This window comes from Chaetodon auriga, chromosome 8, assembly GCF_051107435.1.
Source record: "Chaetodon auriga isolate fChaAug3 chromosome 8, fChaAug3.hap1, whole genome shotgun sequence".
NCBI lineage: Eukaryota > Metazoa > Chordata > Actinopteri > Chaetodontiformes > Chaetodontidae > Chaetodon > Chaetodon auriga.
Genome location: NC_135081.1, coordinates 18,101,133 through 18,111,837, shown reverse-complemented (window position 1 = coordinate 18,111,837; position 10,705 = coordinate 18,101,133). Strand labels below are relative to the sequence as shown.

At 42.7% G+C, this 10,705-nt stretch overlaps 3 protein-coding genes across 3 annotated transcripts; all 3 read left to right on the top strand.

Annotated features, from left to right (window-relative positions):
• Nucleotides 1-462: 462 nt before the first annotated feature.
• hsc70 (heat shock cognate 70) lies at nt 463-5,356 on the top strand. Its single transcript, XM_076738248.1, has 9 exons — nt 463-560; nt 1,989-2,193; nt 2,359-2,564; nt 2,823-2,975; nt 3,049-3,604; nt 3,723-3,925; nt 4,051-4,249; nt 4,403-4,635; nt 4,821-5,356. The coding sequence occupies exons 2-9, from the start codon at nt 1,989-1,991 to the stop codon at nt 5,001-5,003; spliced, it is 1,938 nt and encodes a 645-aa protein (XP_076594363.1). The 5' UTR covers nt 463-560; the 3' UTR covers nt 5,004-5,356.
• Nucleotides 5,357-6,040: 684 nt separating this feature from the next.
• On the top strand, nt 6,041-7,760 carry LOC143324652 (chymotrypsinogen A-like). The gene is made up of 7 exons (XM_076737340.1): nt 6,041-6,092; nt 6,304-6,407; nt 6,514-6,590; nt 6,675-6,756; nt 6,881-7,061; nt 7,234-7,364; nt 7,599-7,760. The coding sequence occupies exons 1-7, from the start codon at nt 6,041-6,043 to the stop codon at nt 7,758-7,760; spliced, it is 789 nt and encodes a 262-aa protein (XP_076593455.1).
• Nucleotides 7,761-8,489: 729 nt separating this feature from the next.
• On the top strand, nt 8,490-10,445 carry LOC143324800 (chemerin-like receptor 1). The gene is made up of 2 exons (XM_076737542.1): nt 8,490-8,553; nt 8,885-10,445. The coding sequence occupies exon 2, from the start codon at nt 8,917-8,919 to the stop codon at nt 9,940-9,942; it is 1,026 nt and encodes a 341-aa protein (XP_076593657.1). The 5' UTR covers nt 8,490-8,553; nt 8,885-8,916; the 3' UTR covers nt 9,943-10,445.
• The last annotated feature ends 260 nt before the right edge of the window (nt 10,446-10,705 follow it).

Below are 10,705 nucleotides of genomic sequence, written 5' to 3'. Positions count from 1 at the left end.
TGGCATGAACATGTGGCTGAGATTTGAGGCTTTGTGCCATCAAACATGTTCAAGAGCACACTTACTGTCTACTTCTACAAGACTACAGAAGATTAGGGCCATCGAGAGATTTTCAAAATTCATTTTCAAAGAGTGTTTTGAAAAAAGTTCATCTGTAACACTGTACTGTTCAATGTCCCAGCAGCTTCTGTAATAGAGCATGTGAACAACATTATCCATGTTCATGTCCTAACAGGGTAATGCTCACATAATAATGAAAACATGCCTGGGTTGGTTGCCAAATCAAAGCTGTATCAGAGGTAACAACAGCAAGCTTTCTTTCAGGGAAATCCAGTCAGTGAGCAGAGACATGGGCCCAGAACTTTCCTTGGTGGAGTCACCTGACACCCTGATGGGCTCTCCCTGCACAGTGCTCGATATACACTGGGGAGCAGAGACACTCGCCCTCTTAGTCTGCCTGCCGGGAGAGGGAAAGGAGTGCTGGAGAGGAGTGTTAGGCGAAAACAAAGCACCACTTTAACTCAGTAAACTCTCAAGTCTTGAACATCTGACGGCACAAGGTAACCCCTTCTATGAGAAGCATGGCACTCAGCCTGGCTTTATAGTCTGTTTTGCTTGTTGCTTTAAAAGCCTAACTGCCAACGCAAGAGCTGTTCCAAATAAGTGAGGCTTGCATGGCTTCTGTCTTACAATAGCGTGACAAGCTGAGGCAGAATCCCTATGAAATCCACACAGGTCAGGGACTGTCCAGCGAACAAAACATCTCTTTGGATGATTTCATTTGTTCATTTTCATATCACAACAGCATCAGTTGGATGTGATTTTGGCTCAGCCAGAGAAAACTAGTGAATTGCATTAACTATACATTATGGCTATGACAGACTCTCATACAAGCCCTCTGCATATGTGAAGCACTTTGTCACAGACCACAGTGCTGTTATAATCATGTTCTAGCATATTTTTCTGGAACTGCAAATGACAAATTTCAAATATGAGTGTAGGACAGACAGTGATGCAACAGCACTATGTCAGCATTTTCTGTTCTGTGTTACACAACTGGATAACAAGAGATAATTCAATAGTCTGTAGTTGAAGCAGCCCTGGAGCATACTTTCACCAATTAGGACGAAACATGTAACAGACCAAAAAAAAAGACCATCTAAAATTTTCTCCGTTGTTAAAATATTGCATAATCTTTAACTGTCGTCCTTTGCTCTAAAAAAAAATAAATAATAATTTCCTGCTTTCGTCTGCTGGTTTTGTCAAAGCCACAGCCCCATGCAACAAGCTCTGTTGAGCTACTACTTAATGTTTCTTACTATACCTCAGAACTGTAGTTTCCTGTGTGTACTTTTGGTTTTTAAGCCCCCTGTGTTAATATAAGCCACACAGGCCTTGCCTACTAGTCAATGATAAATGATCTAAGTTTTAGCAACCTTCCATTCATTGCCATATAGATACCACCGATACTAATTATAGCAGCTGTAAGCTATTTGGAGCCAGCTGTCGGAAAATAGACACACCGATCCCTGTTCCTGGATTAGTACATTTCACCAGCCTGACTGAGACACTTTAGTGCTATGTTGCTGAGGGAGGAGTGGAGAGAGAAATGGTGTGTAGAGCAGTGTGACACAGCCCAGTAATTTGGTCTCAAGTGGCAGGAGGTGGTTTAAGATACATACGTATTGTAAGTACGTCATGTATGCCACTCTAGCACTATCTGAGCCTCACAAGGCTCTGCATCTGGATTTATGTAAATAACAGGGACTGGCACACCTTTGTAGGTACATCCTACCCTAGGCTGGGTCTACATAGTATGCAGGCTCACATATACTGTAAAACTATTACAATCATAAACATCAGAATAAATATAAATCCTTTAACCAGTGATGATGAATACATGTACTAATCTGTGGTTACTGTTCAAAATAAAAAGGGCTATAAATGATGAACTTTTCTGATCACGTTCCTTTTTTCTTGTATGTAAGATGTCCAAAGGACCAGCAGTAGGCATTGATCTGGGCACCACATATTCCTGTGTGGGCATTTTCCAGCATGGAAAAGTGGAGATCATAGCCAATGACCAAGGAAACAGAACTACGCCCAGCTATGTGGCCTTCACAGACACTGAGAGACTGATTGGAGATGCTGCCAAGAACCAGGTGGCCATGAATCCAGCCAACACCGTATTTGGTGAGGACTGCAACACCCAAAAGATAACAGGCTCAGAGACAGTAATCCAAAATTACTGTTGCCATTCTACTCAATGTACTCATTACTATTCCTTTTGAAGAAGAAAACTCAACACTGTTTATTAAAGGTGTATACACTATAGTGTTTCTCTTAAATCTCCTTCAGATGCTAAGCGTCTGATTGGTCGCAAGTTCGACGATGCTGTGGTGCAGTCGGACATGAAGCACTGGCCCTTTAAGGTTGTGAATGACTCATCCAAACCAAAGGTGGAGGTTGAATACAAGGGTGAGATCAAAACCTTCTACCCTGAGGAGATTTCTTCAATGGTCCTCACCAAGATGAAGGAGATCTCTGAGGCTTATCTTGGCAAGGTAAACGACAATAAGCGTGTAACACTATGCTCAAAATGACATAGTAGTAGTACTAGTTTATACAGGCAAAGTGCGGAAGTGACAACCTGCTCTGTCAGGAAACAGCACCTTGTCATGACAACTGTTAACAGAAAACCTTATCTAAAATCTACAACCTCACACCAAGCACTTTTGGCTGGTATCTATAAATGACAACCCACAGATTCTCATGTTTGCAACATGATATACTGAATAATTTGAACACCTCTGTCTTTACAGCCTGTGAGCAATGCAGTTGTCACAGTTCCTGCTTACTTCAATGACTCCCAGCGTCAAGCCACCAAAGATGCTGGAACCATTGCTGGGCTTAATGTGCTGCGCATCATCAATGAGCCCACTGCTGCAGCAATTGCTTATGGCCTGGACAAAAAGGTTACTAGCTAATAAAATGCTAACCTTAGCCAAATTTCATCTTCATATTACTTATTCTTTCCATTCATTTTAGGTTGGCGGTGAACGTAATGTCCTTATCTTTGACCTTGGTGGTGGCACTTTTGATGTATCAATCCTGACCATTGAAGATGGTATCTTTGAGGTCAAGTCCACAGCCGGTGACACTCACTTGGGTGGAGAAGACTTTGACAATCGCATGGTTAACCACTTCATTGCTGAGTTCAAGCGCAAGTTCAAAAAGGAAATTAACAACAACAAGCGTGCTGTTCGTCGCCTGCGCACAGCCTGCGAGCGTGCCAAGCGCACCCTCTCCAGCAGCACCCAGGCAAGCATTGAGATCGATTCACTCTACGAAGGAGCAGATTTCTACACTTCCATCACCAGGGCTCGTTTTGAAGAGCTCAATGCAGACCTGTTCCGTGGAACCCTCGAGCCTGTAGAGAAAGCCCTGAGGGATGCCAAGATGGACAAGACTCAGATCCATGACATAGTCCTGGTGGGTGGTTCCACACGTATCCCCAAGATTCAAAAGCTGCTGCAGGACTTCTTCAATGGCCGCGACCTCAACAAGAGCATCAACCCTGATGAGGCTGTGGCCTATGGTGCAGGTGAGTCATATTACACTTTTGGTATAAAAGCTCAACAGTTTAAAAACGATTGAGTGGTCTATATTAAATCTATCTTTCAATCATGGTATCAGTTTCACCATTTGGAAACTCTTCACAGCTGTTCAAGCAGCCATCTTGGCTGGTGATAAGTCTGAGAATGTACAAGACCTGCTTCTACTGGATGTCACTCCCCTGTCCCTGGGAATTGAGACTGCTGGAGGAGTAATGACTGTCCTTATCAAAAGGAACACCACCATTCCTACCAAGCAAACTCAGACCTTTACCACCTATTCAGACAACCAACCTGGTGTGCTTATTCAGGTAGAGCAACCTTTTAGTAAAGTTCTGTACAAATGGTAGTTCATACCCAGTTGCCACCAGTATCGCAATTACTCCTGAAAGTGTTCACCGATGTGTCAGAATTTGATTTGAGTAATTGTTTTCAGGTTTATGAAGGTGAGAGAGCCATGACCAAGGACAATAACATCCTGGGCAAGTTTGAGCTGACTGGTATTCCACCTGCTCCCAGAGGTGTCCCTCAGATTGAGGTGACCTTTGACATTGATGCCAATGGAATTCTCAATGTGTCTGCAGCTGACAAAAGTACTGGAAAGGAGAACAAGATCACCATCACCAATGACAAAGGTAGATTACCACATTAAATACTTCTTAAATTAGGAACAATAAAAAGCTAATGTAGGTCAAGAGCTCAGCTCAAAGAATGTTGTACATGAACAGAGAGAATACATGACTAAATATTGCAGGTACAGAGCTTTGTATTTCATCCTCCTCCCATAGGGCGGCTGAGCAAGGAGGACATTGAGCAAATGGTGCAGGAGGCAGAGCAGTTCAGGGCTGAGGACGAGATCCAGAGAGACAAGGTCACAGCCAAGAACTCCCTCGAGTCCCTGGCCTTCAATATGAAGAGCACAGTGGAGGATGAGAAGCTCCAAGACAAGATCAGCCCTGAAGACAAAAAGACCATCATAGACAAGTGCAACGAAGTCATTGCCTGGCTGGACAGGAACCAGGTAAAAATCCACTGACTGAACTATGAGTCTTGATATGAAACAGAAGTTTCTCTTCGGCTGACATTGTGAAAGAATGAGGTAGCCCACTGTACCTTCACATGTGCATGTTCACATTGTGTAAACAATGTGAGGCAATTTCCCTACTTCCCTGACAAAATTATGTTTTTGTTCTTTGTGTTATCCAGACGGCAGAGAAGGATGAGTATGATCATCAGCAGAAGGAACTAGAGAAGGTCTGCAACCCCATCATTTCCAAGCTATATCAGGGGGGTATGCCAGGGGGGATGCCAGGGGGAATGCCTGGTGGCTTCCCTGGTGGAGCAGGAGGTGGTTCCTCCTCTGGACCAACTATTGAGGAAGTCGACTGAGCACTCTGCTGACACTTGATCTCAGATCCCAGCACACACTTACTGTCTTAAAGTTGTTTACTTAGCCAGAATACACATCCAATAAACATTAAATCACAGGGTTATTTTGATTTTAATTCTTGCTATAATGTTTGCTCAAGATTTCATTATCTTACACATCTAAGCAACTAAATCTGACACTTGTACACAATTACAATATTCACTCACATAAGACATCATCAGAGTCTGCTCATTATTTATCTCTCCAGTGATGATCTGCACGAAGTATAAGAGTATAAGTATAAGTGATCTCTTTTTATCTGTGATTTCTAAACATTAAACCAATAAAAATCACCAATGGGATTCTGATTTGCAAAACAGACCATGTGTTTCTTGTGATTTATATATTAATTCATGCATAAAACAAGTATGACACTCAGCTTGCAGCTACTGAAACTTGTAGATAAAACTGGTTCCCGTGAACAGGCGAGGCTTTTCGATCTTAATCTCTTTCCTGCACAGCTGTATACACCACAAATGGTATCATATTTTTAACAAAAAAATATGACCACATGATATAAAGGATGTTCCTGTAGCTGCCAAAAATTATCTGACAAAAACAGATGAGGAGTTTATCTACATTATTTTCTGCTTCTTATTTCTGCTGATGCATGAGGTGTGAAACAAGGATGCAAGCAAGTGCATATGCAGCTGACCACACTGAATGTGGTGCAGTAATTCAAAATAGTTTTATTTGTTTACAGAGGAATAACAGGGAGCAGTGTTGCTACTCAACAATGGAATAACAGCCATGATTTTTGTGCACAAGAATGGGAAAAACACAAACATAAGACTTAAGGCTTGAATATTTGAGTTCTAAGTAATCTCAGGTGCTTATCACCAGATGTTAGCTTCCCACACTTATCACAGGTGTTGGCGAGCGTGTGTGGGTGGGTAGTATGGAGTGCTTCACATGGAACTCAGGGTCAAATAGGTGTGTATATAAAAGCCAGCGTCTTACACAGCAGAGACTCAGGGAAGTGGATCACATTTGAGATATGGCCTTGTTCTTGCTTGCTGGTTGTTTTGCTCTTGTGGCCTGCGCACTGGGTGAGTGACTGGTGGTTTACCTGCAAAAGATGCATTTATCAGCAGGAAAGCTTTCTGTGATGGTGTGCAAGCAATTGCAGTTATCATTCTTAATGTCTGACTGCTTGCACATTAATACATTTGTAAACACAGTAATACACAGAATACTTCCTGATATATATGCCATATATTGGGACAAGCAGATCAGTTATCGATTGTGTCCTTGCCTCAGGTTGTGGAGTACCTGCTATCATCCCCCAAGTGAGCGAATACAACAGGATTGTAAATGGGGAGAATGCTGTTCCTGGGTCCTGGCCCTGGCAGGTTTCACTTCAGGTAGCCTTAGTAATGCAACCTCCACTGCCACGTAGTTTTGCTGTCATCACAACCCCTTGTGAAATTCAGATGAAAAAATTACATTATTACATCTTCTCACTCCTAGACAAAATCTGAATTCCACTTCTGTGGAGGATCCCTGATCAACGAGTACTGGGTTGTCACAGCTGCTCACTGCGAGGTGTAAGCAATTTTGATGTGTCCTACATCTGCACAAGGAAAAGCCAACATCACCAATCACTCCTCTGTCTGTTTTATGCTCTCCAGTATAGTAGAGGACCTTGTTATCCTGGGAGAATATGATCGTCAGCACAACAGTGAGCCAATTCAGGTTAAGTCAATTGCCAAGGTAAGCAACAAAATAACACTTTAAAGCTTTCTTCATAAAAATGTCATCTTTTACCTGAACGAGTCATTTCTTGGGCATAATGGGATTATATTTGCTGATGATTTATACTCACTTCTCCATACAGGCCATCACTCATCCCGACTACAACCCCGACGACTTCGACTATGATATCACCCTTCTGAAGCTGTCGTCCCCAGTGCAGATGACACCCCGTGTGGCTCCTGTGTGCCTGGCCTCCTCCAGCACCAGCATCGCTTCTGGCACCAGATGTGTCACCACTGGGTGGGGCATGACTGGCGAAAGCCGTGAGTGGGCAACTGCTTTCCAAATCTTACATGCAGGGTAAATTTACAGACATAAACTCAGGCAGGTATCAGCAGTCCCGTTTCCACAAAGGAACAATATATGGGTACTGTTGCTGCCAGATATCCTCCATACCTCCAGCTGGTCTCATCTCCATTTCTTCTCCGTTCTCAGTAAGCGCCCGTTACCTCCAGCAGACTGCCCTGCCTGTGATCAGCTCTGATCAGTGCAAGCGCTTCTGGGGTTATACCAGAATCACCGATGCCATGATCTGTGCGGGTGCTTCTGGGGTGTCCTCCTGTCAGGTAACAACCATTTAAAAGCCTCAAACACAGATTTGTAACAAAAACAAGCAATTCATCAATACAAAGATCAGCTGCAAGTCATAATATATGTGAATATGAATATTGACAAATAGTTGCAAATAATTACTTCAATATCAATAAGTCCCCTTCAATGCATCAATAGCAAGAACTTTTCTTCTATTTCTATCCATGCTCTTAAAAGTCAATTACAAAAACATATTTGTCACATTTTAGGGTGACTCCGGTGGCCCTCTGGTCTGTGAGAACAGTGGAGTGTGGACCCTTGTGGGCATCGTGTCCTGGGGCGTCTATAACTGCGACGTGCGTGCACCTGCTGTGTATGTCCGTGTGTCCTACCTGCGCAGCTGGATCGACCAGACCATTGCTTCCAACTGATGTGCAAATGTGCACATTAAATCTGGAGTATGCATGTGCTAGCCTGTTTTCTCACAGTTAATCACTTTGATCAATGAATGATTATATACAGCATCAACATTAGCTGTCAAGCAAGGATGTTACTATTTCTGTTGACTTTGAATATAGCAACAACTCAATTTACTGCAATGTTTGGTGCATTTATGAGAAATCATGTATAAAATATAACTTTTAAGAAAACCAGTGCTGATTTTACATTCGTGTCATCCTGATAGGCTGGAGTGTGGGACATGCAGTCTGTGTGTGGTGTGTGTCTTTGTGTAGGAGGACTGTGTGTCATCTAGTGGATGGGGTGGACTGTGCAGCAAACAGTAAGCAAATTAAGATGAAGACTGCAATGCAAAAGCGGTTTAAAAAAGTTAAATTAAGTTAAATTCCATTTGTTAGAGTAGAAGATAAATTTAGGTAACCACAAGAGGTTTGAAAAAAACAAATACAACAGCCCTGCATTAACTCCCACACAGGTGACAATGTATGACAGCGATGACCATTCAGCTCCAGTCATTTTAACATCATGCGGTCTTCTTGGGTTGCATTGAATTCTAAGGGGTTCCTGTTATGGTTCCTGTTATTTTGTCCGCTTCTTCGGCAAAGCATAGTGCCTTGCTGCAAAGCCGTGGCAGCAGCAGAGATCGTGTCTCATTGGCAGCTGTATGAACCGAGAAGGAGGAGTAGTCAGAGAGAGAGAATGAGAAAAGGCAGAACCAAATAGAGATCAACTCAGACTCTTTCCACAACAGAAAAAGTAGCACTGGTAAGTTTACATAAACCTTATATTTGGTGAATATGTAAGATTTTCTGATCACAACAGAACTTGAGTGAAGTGGGTAGAAGAATCAGTTTGCAAGTCAGTACAAAGTATTCTGTGACTACTTCGTATCATCTTTCTTGTACTACATGTGAGAGCCAATGCTTCATAGACCATGTGCCAGGACAGGAACGCTCTAAAATACTACGATACACACCATCACATTGCAGTGCAGCTAAAATCTGAACATTTAAGTTATGAAAGTAATGAAATTCTCTGTCTTCTCTGTGCTTGTTGTTACAGTCTGTAATAACACTTTTTTTTTTTTTTTTATTAGATAAGACTTCCACTGCAAGCCAACCAGCTACGATGGATAAGACTGTCAGAAACCTGCAATTAGCCTCCCTCATCCTCTGCTGTGTGATATTTGTTGTTGGGATTCTGGGCAACGGTCTGGTCATCTACGTGACAGGCTTCAGGATGAAAAGGACAGTGAACTCAGTCTGGTTTCTCAACTTGGCCCTGGCTGACTTCCTCTTTACGGCCTTCCTGATTTTCACGATCATTTCTCTCTCCAACCATCACGAGTGGCATTTTGGATACCTGATGTGCAAGCTCAACAGCTTAGTGAGTTCCATCAACATGTTTGCCAGTATCTTCCTCCTGACAGCCATAAGTCTGGATCGTTGCCTGTCAATCTGGGTGGTGGTGTGGGCGCAGAACAAGCGCACCGTCCGCAAAGCTCAGTTCATAAGTGCCTTCATCTGGCTGATTGCTTTGGTCTGCAGCACTCCTTATGCAACTTTTCGTGACCTCGTGATGCAAAGGAACAAGACGTACTGTGGTTATTCTACATCCATGACACAAGAACGAACATTGATCCTCCGCATTTTTCGCTTTGTTGTGGGCTTCGTCATCCCATTCCTAGTAATATTTGTCTCATATGTGGCCATAGGTGTTCGTGCAGGGCGCCTGCAGAGGACCAGGAAACAGAGACCTTGCAAAATCATTCTCTCCATCGTTCTTGCCTTCTTCATCTGCTGGTTGCCCTTCCACATTGTGCAGTTTATGGAATTTAAGGCTAAAACTAACCCAGATCTCTGGCATATTGTTAGAATTGCTGGTCCTCTGACTTTGAGTCTGGCCTTTATGAACAGCTGCCTGAACCCCATTCTCTATGTTTTCATGTGTGACGAATTCCAGAAGAAGCTCAAGCAGTCCATTTGCCTTGTCTTCGAGAGCGCCCTGGCAGAGGACCACTTGTCATTTATGTCCTCTCGCTCCTTGTCGTCACACTTTTCCCGGATCTCTAGGAAGTCTGACTCCACTGCACCTTTGGAGAGGAAAGACACAGCCATCTCCTCCATCTTCCCAGAAAACAAAGTGGGAAACTGAGAAAGCCAATGCTTACTGATTAAGGCCACCATGTCTGACAGGCGATGTAAATAACAAATCCTTATTTTTTAAAACCAAACTTGTAGTCATTAGTGAGGAAAGTACAGTGCAGAACGAAAATGATATGTTAAAGTGATTCAGTCAATACATCTATGCATAGAAAGAAATGAGCAGAATATTTGCTATGTGTGACTTGAATGTCTCTTGTGTTAAAGTGCCCACTCACATGCAGGTGTTTTCATTTATGGCTGATAAGACATCCCACTGATACTTCCACCTGTCACGATTTTCACCATTTTACTGCTACATGCAGTCCGATGATATCCTTCAAAACTTTCTAGATTTAATTTGCCAAAATAATTGAAAACACCTGTTTGGGCATGCTGCTGCTTTAAAATATAAATATTAAGCTCTTTGTGTAACAATGAATGTAAAGCAAGTTATTTTGTTCCAACTGTAACCTTCAAAACTTCTGAAATGGAACGACCTATAAATCCTTTGATAAAGAGACCAGTTTCATGTGGTTCATATGCTTTTGATGCTCCAGCTTATCGTTATTGACAGGCTAACTGTGCACAGCAGCATCCTGAGCTTTACACCCTTCAATACAGTGATTAAGACATGTTGTTGAAGAGCTGTTCATTTCCTTTGACCTGACACACACGCGTGCCAATTCTCATCCAACTACGTTATCTGACAGGATGCCACAATTGTGGGCTATGCACTCTGCTTCTTGGGTTTGCAAAATGGAACGTGCTCCATA

Coding starts and splice junctions, on each gene's coding strand:
- hsc70 (XM_076738248.1), top strand. CDS start 1,989: ATGTCCAAAGGACCAGCAGTAGGCATTGATCTGGGCACCACATATTCC. Junction 3,605..3,722: donor GGCTGTGGCCTATGGTGCAG/GTGAGTCATATT, acceptor AACTCTTCACAG/CTGTTCAAGCAGCCATCTTG. Junction 4,250..4,402: donor CACCATCACCAATGACAAAG/GTAGATTACCAC, acceptor CTCCTCCCATAG/GGCGGCTGAGCAAGGAGGAC.
- LOC143324652 (XM_076737340.1), top strand. CDS start 6,041: ATGGCCTTGTTCTTGCTTGCTGGTTGTTTTGCTCTTGTGGCCTGCGCA. Junction 6,591..6,674: donor ACAGCTGCTCACTGCGAGGT/GTAAGCAATTTT, acceptor TATGCTCTCCAG/TATAGTAGAGGACCTTGTTA. Junction 7,365..7,598: donor CTGGGGTGTCCTCCTGTCAG/GTAACAACCATT, acceptor GTCACATTTTAG/GGTGACTCCGGTGGCCCTCT.
- LOC143324800 (XM_076737542.1), top strand. CDS start 8,917: ATGGATAAGACTGTCAGAAACCTGCAATTAGCCTCCCTCATCCTCTGC.